Source organism: Capra hircus, chromosome 8, assembly GCF_001704415.2.
Source record: "Capra hircus breed San Clemente chromosome 8, ASM170441v1, whole genome shotgun sequence".
Classification (NCBI taxonomy): domain Eukaryota; kingdom Metazoa; phylum Chordata; class Mammalia; order Artiodactyla; family Bovidae; genus Capra; species Capra hircus.
Genome location: NC_030815.1, coordinates 98710550 through 98729592, shown reverse-complemented (window position 1 = coordinate 98729592; position 19043 = coordinate 98710550). Strand labels below are relative to the sequence as shown.

Below are 19043 nucleotides of genomic sequence, written 5' to 3'. Positions count from 1 at the left end.
CACAGAGTCCAGGTAGCAGCTATACTTTGCAAGTGGGATGAACAGTTGAAACAAGTTCAGCCCCTTGCACCTCACATAGGTAGGGGACCCCGTCCCACTGGCAGGAAGCCACCTTCTGCTGAGCTTTTCAGAGGCAGCAGGCCTCCATTGGTCCTCCATTGCCCAAAGCAAGAAGGGAAGGTTGGTCTGTACTTGGTGAAAAAGCTGCAGTGGTTTCAGTGAGTACAGTCATCCCAAAGTTCCTAAGGGGGATTGATTCTAGGACCCTCAAAGGTACGAAATCCATGGACACACAAATCTCTTGTAAAATGGTGAAGTGCGGTTGGTCCTTCATGTGTTAGTCGCTCAGTCACGTTCTACTCTTTGTGACCCCATGGACTGTAGCCCACCAGGCTCCTCTGTCCATGGAATTCTCCAGGCAACAATACTGGAGTCAGTAGCCATTCCCCCTTCTAGGGGATATTCCCAACCTAGGGATCAAATCTAGGTTTCCTGCATTGCAAGCAAATTCTCTCAGGATTCCCTGAGCCACCAGGGAAGCCCTGATCCTTCATAACTCTGGATTTAATCTGATCCACGATCAGCTGAATCCATGGACTCCCAGGGTTGGCTGCAGTATTTGCAAAGTGTTTAAGAAGCATTGGACATGTTTTATATAGCAAATTGGCGTGTTAAGAGGCAAGGAGAAATATCCTGTCAGAGATATCAGATGAATACAGACAGCAAGGAGAGTTCCTTTTAGAAAGAAGGAGGACATGCCATGTTCTGTACCCATGTAAACAAGAGGAAGAAGGAGAGAAAGGAAGAAAGAGTGATTCAACTTTGGCTCTCAACCCAGAGGCATAGCTCTGACTCTCTGAACATTGTCCTCGCGGATGAGTCACTGTGGTTTGTCGCGTATTTATAGCAGCGCGGCAAAGTTTATGATTATAGTTACGAGTCCTTGGCAGTTTGCTTTGTGCCCGAGCAGGCAGTCCTCTTGTTACCCCTCAGCCATTCTGTGTTCCATGCCTTGCTTCAGAGCCAAGGCCAAAATCTGCAGAGAAGGAAGTTTTCAAAAACAAAAACAACCTGCCACCCAGGGAAGAAATTTTTTTTAAAAAAGGAGAGGGAGTGCCCCAGAGGAGAAAACGACTTTGCAGAGCAGAAAGCTAGAGGAAAACAACTTTGAGGGCAGATGAGAGTTGTGTTTGAAGAACTTTTCGGCCCCCATGATGTCTTGGCCGTTTGCTCATTTCCTTCTCCAGAGCCTGCCTTGTTCCGGGGACATGGGGCAGCTGTCGGCTTTCATTTCCAAACTTCTGTATGTACAGCCATGTGAATACACTTCATGCTACTGAGCTGTACACTTGAAAATGGTAAATTTCATGTGTATTTCACCACTGTTTTTTAAAATGTTTTAAAATAGCCTCTATGCATTGGAAGGTACTCTAGGTATCCCCTTCTTCAGCTGCATCACCAGGGGTAGGAATTCCCTCTGCCCTGTTACCTGATCACCCAGCCGGTGATGAGCAGCTCTCCTGCCATGGGGCAGCCTGCTGTCTTGGGCAGCCTGCTGTCCTGGACAGCCTGGTTTCCAAACTGTGTCTCCCCACAGGAGACCAGCCAGCGACAGGGTTTCACAGGAGTTTTGTGTTCATTTTCCCTGCACCTTGCCTGCCCTTCTCTTGGCCTCAGGCTGCTTGCATGTGGACGTCTGATGACTACTTTAAACCCAGCCTGGCCCGGCCTCAACTCGTCATCTTCTGTCCAGCCTGAGGCTGCTTCTGTGTCTTGGTGAATGAGGCCATGTTCAAGAACCACCTTCTTGGCACCTGTTGGGACTTCAGGCATCCTCGATGACTTCTCTTGCACCTGCATCGTCCAGTTCCTCACCCGTTGTTTCTCTCCCACAAACATCTCTTGACATGGACCCCTCCACCAGCCTCCCCATCGCCTTGCCCATGTATAACTGCCATCATCTCTCAAAGGGATGCTTGCAGCAGTGTTCTGAGTATCCTCCTGTCTTTGGTCTCTCCTCCTCCTTCCAGACCATCCTTAACAAGGGCTCAGTTCAGTTGCTCAGTCGTGTCCAACTCTTTGTGACCCCATGGACTGCAGCACACCAGGCCTCCCTGTCTGTCACCAACTTCTGGAGTTTACCCAAACTCACGTCCATTGAGTTGGTGATGCCATCCAACCATCTCATCCTCTGTCATCCCCTTCTCCTCCTGCCCTCAATCTTTCCCAGCATCAGGGTCTTTTCAAATGAGTCAGCTCTTCGCATCAGATGGCCAAAGTATTGGAGTTTCAACAAGGGTAACAGGCTTATCTTCCTGAAATTCAATCCTGAGCATGTCACTCCCCTACTTAGGTGTCTTTTCTGTGCTTTTTCAAAGTTTCATGCCTCTGCAATTGCTGCAGGTTTTTTTTTTTTATTAGAGTTTTATCTAAAATACTTTCTTCTTCCGTCCTGACTACCTGTTTAAACCGCTACTAGTTTATCTTTGCCCCCTCTTCTGTGGAGTCTCTCGTGGCCTCCCACTCACTGTACCCCAGACATCTGAGCATCTCCCTTAGGGCGTGATGATAATATTTGATTTATTAAATCTATTTATTAAAATAGACAGTGAGCTCTCGGAGAGCAGAAGTAGTGCCCTGTTCACCTCTCCTTCCCCCAAACCTGGCATGATGTCTGGCACTTAGATAGGCAATGACTGTGTGGATAGATGGACAGACAGACACGTGGTCACATGAAACGGGATGCAGCCCTTGGGTAATGCCCAGACCAGTTCCCAAGTTTTCATAATGTGTGTCTCCTCTGCCACTTGCATGGCAGGTCGCCACATCACATGAGCACACAGCATCTGATCTGCACACCAAGGACTCAGACAGGTTTACTGCAACAGGTTTTGGTTAACTGTCCTCTATCAGCAGTTCTCTGTGGCAGGTGCTGCTGCAGGGTATATATGCGTGAGAAATTCTCAAAAAATTCAAGCACAAACTGACCAAAATATACCCAGTGCTTTCTTGTTATTGAGGTATCACAGCATCTAAGGGGGCAGCCTGGGGACGGTGCATGACCTGTGACTCCATTAGTGATGAGACAGAGCTCAGAAAGCAGCATTTCTGACCCGTATTCCCTCCGCCACCTGCGTTGCTTCTTGCATGAAGTTTTGATCTTGGGCCCTTGGCGTGTATTGCAGAAAGAAAAGTATCACCTGAACAATGTCTCCACATCACAAACACCCAAACTACGGAGACACTTCCTGTTCCTCAGTGTGCCTCACATCAGGATCCATGTAGATTAGCTGGCTATGTGTTAAGTGCCCTTAGGGAGGAACAGACAGAGGGCTAGGGTCTCTCCCAGCCTGGAGAAGCTCATAGGCTTGAGAGAGAAATGCCGTCCGGAGCAGCTCCCATCCTGTCAGGCGCCCCCAGTGACAACTGTGAAACCCTTGGTGGGAGCACAGCTTGGCTTGGCTGACAGGTTTGGGGACGGTGGGGGGTGGTCTTTGGAATTTTCTAGAGTGTAGGAAAGAGTGGTATAAAAAATATCACGTGGTAAATCTTGCCATTTTAACTTTTTCTTTAACCTTGCTTCTCTTCAGAGAAATGAACTCTGTCCTGGCTTTTGTTTCCGATGCCTACTGCGTTTACGGTTCTGAAGCGTCGGCTTCTGAGGGCGAGCACCCGTTTGTCTGCCGGTCAGTCCGTCTGTCTGTCTCTGCCCCTTTCTCCTCCGGGAGCTGGGGGTGGCCAGTCCCTCCCCTCTTCTCCTGCCTCTGGGACAAACTGCTTGCTGCCAGTCTCTCTCCCTGCCTTTCTCGGCGCCTTTCACAAGTGGCCCCTAAGCCTCAGCAGCCCCCCTCGCCCCTCCCTCCTCACGTCCTGCCCCAAGAGGGGAGGACGGCTGCTCGGCCTGGCATCCTCACTCGCGGTGTCCCTGTGCTGCATCCAGCTGCCACCTTCTCGTTGCATCTCATCATTTGATGTCCTCCTCGCCATCTGTCTGTCCATCTTCCACGCTGAGCCGAACCTTACTGCAGCCTGCAGGGAATGTCTGTACGTGGTGGCTCAGCCAAAAAAAATATTGTCATGTTTAATAAATTACCATCTAAAAGTAACCTCTCCGCCCCTACTTAGAAAATAGGACTGGGGACATAATGACTTTGAATATGTCATTTTTAGTACTGTGGGTTGCTTTGGGTAGACCACTAAGTTTGATACTGGAAAAGAAAAATACTTTAAAACCTTATAAAATGCCGTCTAAATTCTATATGACGTATTTCAAAATTCGGAATTTAGAAGTTAGATATAATGAATGCAAAGATGTATTACACTTTGCTGAGAAGCCTGCCCACTTCTGCTGCATCGCCTTCTCTTCTGTTTGCATGTCGTCACCCTTTCCATCACGCTCATCTCCAGATTCTTCCAAATACTTGAAGTAGGAATGCTGTCGGCAGCTTGATGTTAGAGGTTCAGTCCCACGCCTAGCTGGAAATAGCGTTTCCTGAATCCTTTGGGCTTTATCTTGTTTGGCAACTTCAAGTCTCCCTTTCTGCCACTAGGAGGTGCTCTTAGAAACATCAAAATAGAAAAGTTGCCCTACTTGAGAACTTTTTTTTTAGTTTCCTGTTACCTAAAGTCATTTATTTTCAGCCTGAAAACATCCCACTGGTACACAGCTTTAAGTCCAAAATCTCCTCGCTCTGAAATGCTTTCACATCCATAATACCCCTTAACCGGCAATTTGAGCACCTTAAGTTCAAGCTCTTCTCTTGCAAATAGCTCTGTTTCTACACTACTCTGTCACCGAAATTTTGTATTCAAATGAATTGGGATTGTGAATCACTTTGTATGAGTAAAACAATATAGATTTTATATTTAAAGTAAGCTAATTTAAACTTTCTGGGAAACAGAGAGGTACTCCATTAATGAAAAAAAAAAAAAAAAAAAACCCTGGAAAAGAACCTGAAATAAAGATTTAGTAAGAGGCAGCAGTGACTGTTGTCTGTCTGTCTGTCTGTCTCACTGTCTTTGTCTGCTCACCTTTCCCATCACTAACCTGGAGTGAGGTCAGAATGTGCAGGAGTCTGTGCAACATGAGGACAGCCCCATATTCTGTAGGCGTTTGAAGGCATCTTTTGCTCACCCTGTGGCCCTGGAAGGAGTCTAGTGTGGGTGTGCGTGATGCAGAGGAGTTGTGTGTGCTACGCAGCATTCATCCTTGCAGCCCTGAGAGGTTGGAGAGGATGGTCTTAGGAGCAGATCCGGTGGCTGGGAGAGGGGAGAGGTGCTCAGGGACTCATGTTCATCAGACTCCTGCTGGGTGAGGAGAAAGCTGTGTGACCTGGGGCAAGTCACTCAGTGCCTTTTGACTGGTTTCTTCATCTGTGAAGTGAGAATGGAACAGATGAGCCTAGAGGTCTTTGACACTTCTCAAAGACGGCGTCATCCAGGAGAACTTTCTGCAGTGGTGGAAGTCTTCTGTGACTGGTCTTGTCCAGTGCAGGAGCTTCTAGCCACATGTGGCTATTGGGCATTTTTGCAGTGTGACTGGTACAGCTGAGGAATTTCCTAATCTTCACTTCTTTAAATAGCCACTTGTGACTGGAGGCTGCCATATTGGACTGTGCAGCTCCAAGGTACAGAAGTACCTATATTAGAGAAAAATAAAATGTATGATCTCAGCGGAGGTGATAAGTGGATGTCACAGGTGAATAATGTTAACTAGTATTGATATAAATTGTCCTGAATGTGCAGAGTCAATCCCATTTTCCTCTGGGTAGCAAACTGTCCTGTGAAGCAGAGCTATGAGTGGGAATGAGATGGAAGAAAAAACTTTCAGCTGTGATGGAGACCCACACACATCTGAGTGAGCTTCAGTAATTAAGCACCAGAGTAGCTGGGCACAGCTGCCTCGTTACCCTTCTAAAGCTGCTGCATTCTCAGCAGTTCTTGGTACTGCCCTGCTCTCTTTCCCCTTTTCCCCAAAACTAAAAGCTGGTGCTGTTGAGGCCAGCTGGGGGTGTGGGCAGCCAGTGGACTCTGGGTGTGCACGAGCCCTGGGCTTGACCTTCAGAGCCCCTGTAAGGTTCTGAGGATCAGTGACAGCCGTGGGATGCCAGGCTCCAACAGTCAGTATTGTGTGCTCTGATAAAATATTAATCCAGTTATTAAAATATCTCCTCCTCCCCCATGATGAAGGAGTATATCCGAGAACAGCCCAGCACAAAGCTGCCTGAGCCAGAAGTCATCCAGTTCTGTGTCTCCATCTTCAAATGCTCCAGGCTCCTGCTTCCGGGATGGCTTCGATCAGCAGTTCCTAGAGGACTTCCACAGGGTGAACGAAGGGGGCTCCGCCGAGGACTCCAGCCAGTACTACTGTGACAAGGTGGGGGGCGGGGCGGCTCAGGTGCTGTGGCCAAAGCAGGGCCAAGCCGGCCAGGCTTCCTGTGTGGGGCCGCCTCTCGGGCAGTTAAGTGGTTAGGACTCAAAGGAAATAGGTTATCACCAATCACTGGAGAAAGAAGTAACGTGATTGATGATTTTCTGACATTTCCCAGAACGATGGTGACGGCTACTTAGTCTTGATCCGCATCACGCCGGATGAAGATGGGAAATTTGGATTTAATCTAAAGGTACGTTGTGTGTAATTTATAAGGACGTGTGATGCTCTGAAGCACTCTTCAGATGACTTTTAAACTTCCATTACAAATGTGCCATAGACCTAAGGCTGTGTAGGAAAATTGGCTTGGCCTTCAGAATTGGGAGCTTTTCAATGGGGCCATAGGAGTTGCCTCATACCAAGTGCCTACTCTACATACTTGTTTATATCCCCTAATTGAGGATATAAAGAGGATCGTTCATGTCTCCATATTGAGTCCTTTTATTAAGTGGTGAAGTTGGTATTTTGAAACATTTTATAGATGTACACTAAGGGGCTTCCCAGGTGGTGCTAGTGGTAACGAATCCTCCTGCCAATGCAGGAGACCCAAGAGATGCAGGTTCGATTCCTGGGTCAGGAGGATCCCCTGGAGGAGGAAATGGCAACCCACTCCAGTACTCCTGCCTGGAGAATCCCATGCATAGAGGAGCCTGGCGAGCATCAGTCCATGGGGTCGCAAAGAGTTGGACACGACTGACTGAACACAGGCTCGGAGAGATGGGAACCCCTCAGCACTGCTAAGAGAGAGCAGGGATTTAGGTGCAGGGCCATAACCTCCTCTGTTTCCCTCTAGGCCGGCTCTGCACACTATGACCTATGGGCCCAATCCCATCTGTTCTTACAAATAAAGTTTTATTGGAACACAGACACCCCATTCATTTACAAATGGGTTATATCTCCTTTGGCATTTCGATGGCAGAGGTGCTAGAGTGCCCTCTGTCCCATAAAGCCACAAAAAGTAATATCTGGCCCTTCACAGAAAAGGTTTATCAGCCTTAGAGCAGAGTGAGGGCAGGTGATCTTCGCTGCCCACCCTGCAACGGCCATAATACACTCCTTTCTGATAGCCCAGCAGCCCCGCTGACAGCCAGTTCTCAGAGGTCAAAAGCCCTCACAGGCTGGGACCTTTCCACAGCTCCTCCCCTCCACCGTAAACTCCTCTCCCAGCAGAGCTTATAGGCTGGGCTTTTAGAGTCTTTTTCCTGAGGATGTTTGCATTTTTTGAAAGGAGGCTGCTTCTTCCAAGTGCATCTTTAGTCCATGGATGGTGGGGATGGCAGTGGGAGGCTTCTGAGTGGCCTTCTGGTTGACCCACTAGACCCATAGCCTCTGGAACCTTATCATCCTAAAAGGTACCAACCCTTGGGAGTAGAATATATTTAAGTGAAAGTTGAGCCCTCCCTTTGTGTCAGAGATATCTGCATGTCTTTGGTGCTCGGAACAACTCAAGTGGTTTTTAATGTATATGTTTACAGGGAGGAGTGGATCAAAAGATGCCTCTCGTGGTGTCAAGAATAAACCCAGAGTCACCTGTAAGTAGACGTATTCTGTAATTTCCCAAGTCCGTTTTCCCATAAATGTAACAGATTTCTATTTCTGTGTCCTGTTTCTTTTTTACCGGCAGCATAGAGTGTGTGTCAATGCATGCATAGAGATAGGAAGAAAGAATTTTCCAGGACCTTGCTGCCTAGTGTGGCCCCCAAGGCTGCAGCACCAGCATCCCTTGGGAAGCTTACTAGAAATGCAGATTCTCGTACCCCACCCCAGACCATCTGGACCAGAATCTGCATTTTTAACCAGATCCCCAGGTGATGGGGAGGCACATTAAAGTGTAGAAGTCCTGCTCACAAGAAGGCAACTGGGGCGTAGCGTTTGCTGTTCTACAAGCTCTAAGTGGGCTCATGGGTCTTGTGCCTCTTCCCCCACCCCACCCCATCCTCAGCCCTCTGCCTGGGCCTCTAAGCATTTAGGAGATGATTTTTTTTTAAGCATTGAGCACCAAAGAGTCCCTGTACCTCCTAAGAAAGGGACCCATTTGGAGGTTTTACTCTTAAGAAGTCTTTAAGCTTGTGCTTTACTTTTTCTTACTGTTTATGGCCTCTATGAATTAAGAAGCCTATTGATCAGTTACATGGCTTCTTGTCCATAATGGTTTATGCCTTGGGGGTTATGCTTGCAAAGGCTTTCTCCATCACAAGATAGGTATATACTTGCTTTTAGCTGACAAATCATTTTCTACCAAAACACCTAGAAAAACAGAAGATAGAGGTATTAGAGTCATTCTGACATTACAGTAATAAGTGAAGCTTGACTGCCATAGAGAAATGGCCTCAGTACTTTTTTTTCACTTTATTCTGAAATGTTTTCATTCGTAATGTAGGTTCTGAGCAGCACTTCTTTAAAATCCCACCACTAGCCACCATGTCAACATAGCAGTGGCTGTAATAAAAATAAAGGCGGTAATGCCAGGGGGAGAAAAGCAGAACTTGGTCGCGGTCTCCAGTGTCCAGGCTCAGAAAGCATCAGGTTCTCCCCTTGAGGATTATGTTATGGTAACAAAAGAAACTCACTCTTCCCTGCATGCAGGCAGACACCTGCATTCCTAAGCTGAACGAAGGGGATCAAATCGTGCTAATCAACGGCCGGGACATCTCAGAACACACCCATGACCAAGTGGTGATGTTCATCAAAGCCAGCCGGGAATCGCACACGCGGGAGCTGGCCCTGGTGATCAGGAGGAAAGGTAACAGCCCCTGAGGGAGAGGAGCCTTAGCGAAGAGGGCCTTCTCGGGCCCGTTCCTTGGTTTCGAGATGTTGTGCTCATAGCCAGCATCGGTAAATCAAGAACTTTCCCCTGTTGGGAAACAACCTGCTGGCTGACTTCTCACTTGAAAAATGTGGAGATTTGGCCCCACAGGGCCCCATCCCTCATGACCAGTCGTCTGCAGGTAGGCAGCACCCCCTGCCCCCACTTTCAATACAAGACATGACATTCCTCTCCCCTGTTCCTCGCAGGTCCATCTCAGCCCCCTCCACACACCCCTCTTAGCTGCCTGCCTCTGCCTTCATTTGCATTTTCAACCCTTTCTCAAAGGATCGGGTTACATTTCATTCATGTGCATTTGGTTTCGTTGGAGAGGCTTTAGCAGAATGGGGCCGGAGCCTGGCTGCCTCAAGGCTGTTCTAACTCTGCCTCCTCCTGGGTTCGGGACCTTGAGCAGATTTCTTACCCAGTCTGTGTTTCAGTTTCCTCTAATGCAAAATGAGGATGACATAGTCGCTACCTCCCGGGATCCCTGTGAAGATAAAATGAGGCTCATACTGGAAAGCATCAAAGATGCTGCCCAGTTCTTAGTGGGTGTTGGAAAAGCAGCCTCTGTTGAATACGGCTACTATTAGTGTTGTTGTTGTTATAAAGCAGGAAGCCCAGTCCTCGAATCCTCCTTCCCAGCTTTCAGACACTGAAGGTAAATGAAGCACGTGACTCGGGCCCTGGCCCTGCATCTCCGTCTGGACTCACAGTCATTGGCACAGCCCACGCCCCCCAAATACCTGCCGTCTTTGTTCCCACTAAAACTCCCAGTGCCAGCGCTCATCCCACCTCCTCTGTGAGGTCCTCCCGAATCTCTCCAGCCCCCTAACCCAGCTCCTCCCACCACCCATCTCCACCAAGCCCAGCTCCACCCTGGGCACATAGTAGGTGTCACTAGTGACAGTGGCTGACATCTGTGCAGCTCCAGTGAAGTGCCTGCCTGGTGTTAGTTGCTTTGTATAATTATCCCCTTCCATTCTTACAATGATCTCATAAGGCTGGTATTCTTATCCCCGAATGAGGATAACAGTCACCGAGAGGTTAAGTAACTTGCTGTGAGTCTCATAAGGCCACGTGATGGTAGAGAAGGAAAGAACCCAGCAAGTGGAAGCAAGCCTGTCCATTACATGAAGTGCCAGGTGACCTGCTGGCTGATAAGGGGCGGGGCCTTGGGGGAGGGGGAGGGGAAGTGGCGTCCCAGTGCTCTGGCCAGGCCTTGGGTGGGCATCCCCCACTGACCCATGGCAAGCGGCCGGCACCTTTTTGAGGTGAGGAACAGAGATGTTTGTAGACTAGTGGAGTTGCAAGAGCCGTGCCACTGATTTTCTGTAACTGTCATGATAAGTTTGTTTTTAAAATAAACATTTAAATAAAAAAATAGTAGTAACAGAGAGAGTTACAGAACCCATGAACATCAGTAAAGAATCTGAGCTTCTGTGATCAGTCAAACGAATGTTCCCTTTAGAGTCAGACGTGTGGACTGAATCCCCGGGTCCCACCCTGGCAGGCTGTGTCACCTTGGACAACTCTTTTGCCTGTGAGCATGTAAAGTGGAAATAAATAACTAAATAAGGTGGGAATACTAGTCAGCACTGTGAGGATTCAGTTCAACTGTGTGGCCAAATATAAAAGTTGTTTCTTCTCTCTTACCTTGAAGACAGTAGAGAGTCACTGAAGGCTCTGGAGTAAGGGAGTGACTTCTCTTTCTGGGTCGAAAGGGAGCATTCAGAGATGATCCCAAAGTTTGACGTGATGGTGGACAGAAAGAGGCACGTGAGGGAAGTGGTGTGCATATGGAGGGGAGGAGGAGGTGCTCTGTTGGTTTTCACCTGTATCGAGTCTGACGTGAAGGGAGAATTCTGAAGAAGCAAAGAGGTGTCTACTCCAGAGCCTCCCACCTAACAAGAGCCTTGAGTTAGAGATGAACTGACCTAGCTCTGTGGGGCAGGGGTGTGGACAGTGCCAGACCCCATACCAGCTTTCTGGGAAAATGCCTGTTTGAAGGGAACCTGAGAAGGAAAGAAGAGCTGGGTAGAAGAATAACCAGGTCGGAGAAAGCAAAGGGAGAAAATGTGTTCTCTTCAATGACATGTGTTCCCGTCCTCTTACCTCTGACAAAAGCCTCTTGAGTCCTAAACACCATCATTTAAAGCTAACCAGAAAGATTAGTATGTCATTTTGTATAATTAGCACATATTGAATCATTCAACGGGAAGTAGTATCTTTGGTGAAAATGATTACCATGTGCTTAATCATTTAATAAGATGTTTTAAACTGTCTGCATTCAGGTGTCACAAGTATAATTTGCGGGGGAGGAAACTGATCCCCTGCGCGTGGCTGGGCAACCCTGACGCACCCTTTCTTGTCCACTGCAGCTGTCCATTCGTTTGCCGAAATCAAATCTGAAGATGAACTGAACCAGCTCTTCCCAGAGGCCGTCTTCCCCGTGTGTCCGGAGGGCGGGGACACGCTGGAGGGTTCCATGGAGCAGCTAAAGAAGGGCCTTGAAAGTGGGACGGTGCTGATCCAGTTTGAGGTAAGAGACCCCCGGGGCCTCGGTGGGCTGCTGATGGCTGCAGGGTCCCCCGAGTCGTCACCAGGCAGCCGGACTCATTGAGGAACCCCTGAGGGGCTCAGGGCCTCCGGGAGAAAGCCAGGGCGGGGTGGCTGGGGCCATGGCCCATCCCTGAACTCTGCCTCCCCTTCCTGTTCTAGTAACGATCAGTAGTCATGGAGAAATCTGTCAGAAACCGAGGAGGTGGGACTCTGAGAATGTTTAGCTGCCAACACAAAAGCTCAGAACACTCGCAGTCGAAGGTGGTGGAGAGGCAGCGTGGGCGAGCGCAGAGGGCTGATGGAGGAGCCGGGCCCTGACCCCAGCAGGCATGCTGTAATTTGGAGCACTTGATACCATCCCATGAGGGCACAGGGGCTGGGCTTCTCAAGTCCCCCAGAACCTTGGGGACATGAGTGGGGATCAAAGTCAGACCCCGTCTTCCCTCCCCAGGAGATACCTCTGCTCATGGGATTGAGGTTGTTGACAAAGGCACACACAGAGACTCTGCAAAATAAAGTAGGACTCGAGGAGGCTCAGTTTTCAAGTCAGTTTTACTGACCGCCAGCAGCAGCAGCAACAGAATATAAATAGAATGTATTTATCTTCCACATTTTTTAAAAGTGGTAGAAGACAGAGTCGTTCATGCAGTGAAAGATAACAGAAGCGAACAGAGAAAGCATAAAACAGGCCGATGAAAGACAGTTGATCATGATTAATGACAACACACACAGTCTGGATTCATAAATTAGCAAAGTCTCAGGTCAGATTCAAAAGCCGGAGTCTGCACTGCATTGTTTATTAGAAAGCCGTATAAAGGGAAGAGTCGCAGAAGCAAAACTAGGGAATTTGTCAAATGTTTATGACTGCATATTGGTTTAGGAAAGCATAAGTAATGTGAATATCAAACAAGAAAGATGCAAAGCAGAGTGTCTTGAGTGAGAGAGAGGTTTATTTTACAATGGGGTAAGGAATAGAATGTAAATAAAATACATTATTAGAGCAGTGTGTATTGAACAACAGTAGAAAGGAAAACCCACAATGAAAGGTGAGTTGACCCCACCCAAAAAATCAATAGGGAATTTTGAACTTAGCCTTGACAGATAATATGGACAAAAAATAAGTTGAAATCAGGATAAAAGGGTAAGAATAGTAAGATTACTTAGATAGAATTGATGAACATATACTAAATATCTATTAATACAAAGGTAAAACCTTTTTTCCATTGGCCTGCAGGAGGCTAGGTAGGCTTAAGACTTTTAAAAGAAAAAAAATTGTAGACTCTTTGCATTGCAGAAACCTCAAAATTGAGACATACATTTTAAACACTAAAACTCAGGTTTTTGGGCAGGGGGGTGAAGTGTCTGATTTGTTTTTAACTTTTTATTTTATATTGAAGTTTAGCCATTTAACAGTTGTAATAGTTTCACGTGCACAGCAAAGCGACTCAACTTTAAACATGTATTAAAACACTTAAAACAAGGAGTACTTAAAAGCCAGAACATATCAGTTTTATTCTGTTGGCAGGGAATTGGACGGAAATGTCAAAGGGGAATTGTACTTTGGAGTCGTCCGTTCCTTCATCCAGCGAGTGTGTATTAGGTATTTATCATGTGCCAGATGCTGGATCAGGAACACAGTCAGGGAAGGAGAAGGGGGATTTCTGGCCCCAAGAATCTTACAGTCTTAATTTTGGTATATTGGTGGGAATGTATCATGAGTCCCAGAAGCAGCTGAAGACCAGGGTTTCATTCCACAGGATGTATGTTCTGTAGGAACTGGAGGTGAGAGGTTTCCTCTAGAATAAGATGTAGTATTAATAGAGGGTGGATGGGATTAAGTGTGGAGGGGAGGGTATCCCAGGATGGTCGCAGACTAAGCTCATAGGCGCAGGTAGGCAAACAATCCTCCCTGGGGTGACCGGCACTCAAGAGTCCTGGGAGATGTCTCCAGGTGACGGAAGCTCTTCACCCAGGCTGAACCAGGTCTCTTTGATCAGACTGTCCACAAGGAGGCGCTGTGGGCTCTCGGTGAGGCAAAAGATGGCGCCTGGTCTTCAACAGTGCTCCAGAAAATCCCCTCCCCTTTCATGTTTTCCATGAGACTCCTCTAAGAGGTTTGTTTTCCTTGAGCAATAATGTTCACTGAAATTCGTTAAGAAGATAAAAAATGCTTTAGCAAGAAGTACCCAGCTGTCTCCCTGTGGTTTTGAGCAGTATTTCTCACAGGGTGACACCCTGACCACCTGTGTGGATATCACCTGTGAAGTGAAGTCGCTCAGTCGTGTCCTACTCTTTGCGACCCCATGGGCTGTAGCCCACCAGGCTCCTCCGTCCATGGGATTTTCCAGGCAAGAGTACTGGAGTGGGTTGCCATTTCCTTCTCCAGGAGATCTTCCCAACCCGGGGATCGATCCCAGGTCTCCCGCATTATAGGCAGACGCTTTACCATCTGAGCCACCAGATGTCACCTGAGGAGACTGTTAAACAGCCTCAGCCCACAGCTACTCAAATCAGCCGCACTGGGAGGGCACCTGGGTACTGGTTCTTAATAAGGTCAGCAGGAGGCTTTGATGCACAAGCTGATCCTCAGAATGGGAGAGTAAAGATCACACCAGAACCACTGTCCCACCTAAGTCCTGCCTTTAGAGCCTATACTTGGACTACAGAAGCAATAAGAAATGGAGGACATAGAATTTTTAGGGTTAAATTCTTTTATGTACACATTTCATTCATTTAATCAACATTTCCTAGAAATTAAGTAGGAAAAGCCTCTTTTTCCACACACTCCAAAATGCGGAACAAATGCTCTTCGATGGAGCTAGAGGGATCCATGGAGCCCTGACTTTCAGTCTCTCCACACTGCCCACAAAGGAATCATAGACTGTGAAACTCAATTCAACAACCACTGCCCTAGGTGGGGGAAGATGTCTTACACAGCTGCTGAAGGAGCGGAAGACCAGAGGAAGGCAAAAGGTGCCTCGAATGTGCCTTTACCATGTGCCAAGGGCTTATGGACATCCTCTCCCAGTAGCCCCCTGTAGGTGCTGTCATTATCACTTTGTATAAATTGTATACAAATTTGTATAAATGAAGGATCAGAGTCTTGGAGAGGTTCTCTTACAATAAATGGCACAGCCTGATTGGAACCCAGGCAGGCTAAACTCACAGAACTTGTCCTCTTAACAACTATAGAACCTTCATGTAGTTATATGCGCGTGTGCTCAATTGTGCAGTCATGTCTGACTCTGCAACCCCATGGACTGTAACCTGCCAGGCTCCTCTGTCCATGGGATATCCCAGGCAGGAATGCTAAAGTGGGTTGCCATTTCCTCTTCCAGAGAATCTTCCTGACCCAGGGATCAAACCAGTGTTCCTGCATGGGCAGGCAGATTCATGGTGCCACTGAGCCACCTGGAAACCCCCTTATATAACTGCTGTTTCTGCATGAGAGTTGTTAGAATAACATAACATCAGAACTAAGAAAGATCTGAAATGCCGTCTAGCCACGTGGAGTGAGAAGATTTTAAATCCTGACTCTACCACTTGCTTCCTATGTGACCTCACGCATGTCCCTTAACCTCTGTGGCCTCTACTTCCCCATCTGTAAATTGGGTATTTCACGGCTAGTTGTTTTTTTGAGGAATAGCCGATTAACAATGTTGTGATAGTTTCAGGTGAGCAGTGAAGGGACTCAGCCATTTGGAATGGACAGGTACACACTGCCATGTCTAAAACGGATAACCAACAAGGACCTACTGAATAGCACATGGAACTCTGCTCAATGTTATGTGGCTGCCTGGATGGGAGGGGAGTTTGGGGGAGAATGGAAACATGTATATGTATGCCTGAGTCCCTTCAGTGTTCACGGCAAACTGTCATGGGCTAGTTGTAAGGGTTAAGAGGAGATAAATGTGTTGTCTGCCACATGGTCAGAGTGCAATAAAAAGTAACTATTACAATTTATAAATAAAGTCTAAAGAACCCGCCCCCCCCATCCATACAAGAAGTGGAACCCAGCGTGTCTGACTCCAGTGTCTTGGCTATTCTGTTTCCCCACCTGCTCCTCTTCCAGTGCCTTTGGCAGGTGGCAGCTTGACTGTTGGAGGCTGTGTCTAAGAGCAAGAGGCAGGGCCTGGTTCCTAGCAGGTGCCCATACCACCCTCTCCCCGGCACAAAGGACCTGCCCTGGGGGATCTCGGCTGTGGGTGGAATCCCTTTTGCAATGATAACAGGCCGGTTTTCAGAACAGCTTGCTTTGAAGCATTTTTCATTAATGGAATTTCCCTGTCCCTCCTGTGGCTTTCAGTAAACAATTACAAATGTGTTCCAGAAAGCATTTGGTTCCAGCTGTAGTAAAATCACACTTAATAATTAGCGTTTCTATAGCATTTTGGAACGCACCAAGTGTGTCTCACATATGTTGTCCCAGTTGACTCTCTCAGCGGTTCTGTGAGACAGATAGGGGCAGAATTATTGGGATCACTCCTTTTGTAAGTGGCGAGAACAAGGCTCAGTGGCTGCAGGACTCCCCCAGTGCCACCCTGCTGGTCAGAGATAGAGCTGGGATTAGCATCTGTGTTGAAAGCCCATTGTCAGAACTCACCAGGTGTGACCCAGTTCTCCACCCAGCCTCCAATGGGAGCTCTTGTCTTCAGGAGCCACACGGTGTGAGCCATTTCTTGTGACCCATTTGCCGGCATCGATCACCAGCCCCAAACCGCCTCAATACCGTGTGCGGCCGAGGTACGGCGTTCCTCTGTCTCTTACGTAAAGGAACCCAGACTTGGGGTTCACAAGGCCCAAATCCATTACCACCTCCAGGATGCTCTCCTCTAAGGAACTCTTGGACTCAGCCCCAGGGTCATTCCTGAGTAACCTGTGGCTCATTTCATGCTTTTTCCCGAGTTGAGCTTTCTGTGTCGCCAAGGGAGAGGAAGTGCATTCAGTATAGTCAACCCTGGGTAAGAGCTAAGTGATGATGCGAACTGTCCTTTGAGAACCAACTTCCCAGCACACGAAGGCCCCTCGTGCCCATCCTCACCCAGTGGCCTTGCAACCTCTTTGGAGATTTGTGGAATGCAATTAATAGAAAATGAGAAACATCTGTCTTCTCGCCTCCCAGGACTAATGAGTTGGAGGAGTGTCTACAGAGCTCCATCAAAGGTCATGCCAGACTTGGAGACCCCTGCCCCTCCCACCTCAGCATCTTCCCTCTTTACCAAAACCAGATGCCATCTTTTTATCTCTTCTGACCACTGTTTTTCCTGCACCTGCTTCTACATCACCCATTAGAAAAAACATCCATTACTGTCAAAGCAGGTGACTTACTACTTACTGGTTGCTATGATCATTGTAAACTTGATTTGGAAGGACAAAAACAACTGAAGGCTTAACACACATAGGTGTACCTTCAAGATCGAAGCTCACACCAAAAAGCTTTTTTTTTTATTTTCCAGATTTTTGTTTTAAGAAAGGCAAACGTTACCAAGTATAACATCTATGGAATACAAGGCTTTGGAATGAACACATGAGAAGCCTTTACCTTTCAAGTGCCAGGGACCCATTTAAAGGAGTTGCCACCCCAGCTCATTGCCAAGGATTTCCCTGTGAAAGAATAACAGTCTTGTAAGAATACTTGAGTCTGCCAGCACTGGGACCTGCATCTAGGACTGGGATCTGAAGTAGCACTCTCGAAAGTCCCCAGATTGCCAGCAACAGTGTCAGTTCATTTTGGCAAACCTTTACAGGAAGGTAGGGAGAGATTCTTGAGTCCCCCCAAGGCAGTGTCCTGGCCCTTTGACTGGGTCAGGTATGGGAAAGATGATAGTGCCTAATGTGGGTGAGCTGTTGATGAGCAGGGAATTGTTCTTATGTCTGCAAAGTAGAGAATAACCTCTCAAGGCCTTCATGAAAAGGGGCTACTCTTAGCCTAGTTACCTGCCTCTAAGCCACCTCTCATCCTGCTCTTTTGTTCAGAGCAGCAGATCCCATCATTCTGCCACACTACATTCTTATTGAGCACGCTGGCCTAGGGCTTTAATGGAACAAACAAGTTACCTGCTTTTGTGGAGACCACAGTTTAGTGCTTGGTACAGAAAGTACAGTATATGACTGTCTTGAAAGTCTTTGCCCTGCACTGGACTGTGGGTCATTGCCAAGGGCATGAAAGGCAGTCTCTTTCTACCGTTTGCTCTCCTTGCCCATTGTCCCTTCAACTCCCTTCATTTTTTTTGTTTTTCTTCCTCCTCCTTGGATTGTTGCTGCTGTTGCTGCTAAGTCGCTTCAGTCGTGTCCAACTCTGTGCAACCCCATAGACGGCAGCCCACCAGGCTCCCCCATCCCTGGGATCCTCCAGGCAAGCCTTCAGGAAATTCTAATGGGAATTCCCTCTCAGTCTGGTGGTACAGTTGATGGCGTGCTTGCTTCCACTGTGCCCAGCCTTGCCAGCACATGCTGGTTGGAGCCAAGTGGGCATCCAAGGCCTTTATCTGAGGGGTGTGAGCAGGGTTCATATCTTTGGTTGGACCAGAAATCCGAGATCAGTGTTGTCTCCTGATGTCCCCTCTCTGCTCTGAGATGATCTTTTCAAAGGAGACGTGTTTAAACTGGAAAACTGATACCTTACCCAGCCCATGCAAACCATGCTGGTCTCCTCCAGCTCCCAGTGTTCAGTTTTCTTTCTCTGAAGGTCAGAGCCAGTGATACTGTGTTTAAAGCTGTACTTTAAATACAGCTGTCCCATAGCAAACCCTCTCAGCTGATCTTCTTATAATTCACCCTTAGTTTCACAATTACTCAGAACTAGACCCTGGTGGCTCAGATGGTAAAGAATCTGCCTGCAATGCAGGATCCTCAGGTTTGATCCCTGGGTCAGGAAGAGCCCTGGAGAAGGGAATGGCAACCCACCACAGTACTCTTGCCTGGAGAATTCCATGGACAGAGGAGCCTGGAGGGCTACAGTCCATGGGATTGCAAAGAGTCAGATATGACTGAGCAACTAACACATAGAATTATACTCTGATAATGATGAGAACAAAGCACTTGAGGACATTAAAAATTAAGATTTTTTAAAAACTAAGTGGTCTTACAACCCTCCCTGCCTATGACCTTCCTCAGCCTCCTGATTGCTCCCATTCTAGGGCAGAATTGAAGGGATCCTAACAACTGGCAGTTCTTGCCTGCTTCACATACCTTTAGCCCAAGAATGAACAAAACAAACTGTGTCTTTCCAACGAGTAGTTCTTG

The 19043-nt window shown here is 47.6% G+C and overlaps 1 protein-coding gene across 4 annotated transcripts in view; it reads left to right on the top strand.

Moving 5' to 3' along the window:
* The window catches only part of PTPN3 (protein tyrosine phosphatase, non-receptor type 3), a 158342-nt gene that overhangs the window by 117257 nt on the left and 22042 nt on the right, over positions 1-19043 (top strand). For 2 of the 4 annotated variants that reach the window (XM_005684283.3, XM_018052574.1), the window contains exons 15-20: positions 3591-3686; positions 6190-6376; positions 6549-6623; positions 7906-7962; positions 9017-9173; positions 11618-11778. In XM_005684283.3, the coding sequence (XP_005684340.1) occupies positions 3591-3686; positions 6190-6376; positions 6549-6623; positions 7906-7962; positions 9017-9173; positions 11618-11778 (733 nt within the window). The remainder of the gene's footprint in view (positions 1-3590; positions 3687-6189; positions 6377-6548; positions 6624-7905; positions 7963-9016; positions 9174-11617; positions 11779-19043) is intronic. The other 2 variants (XM_005684284.3, XM_005684287.3) reach the window with 2 other exon arrangements.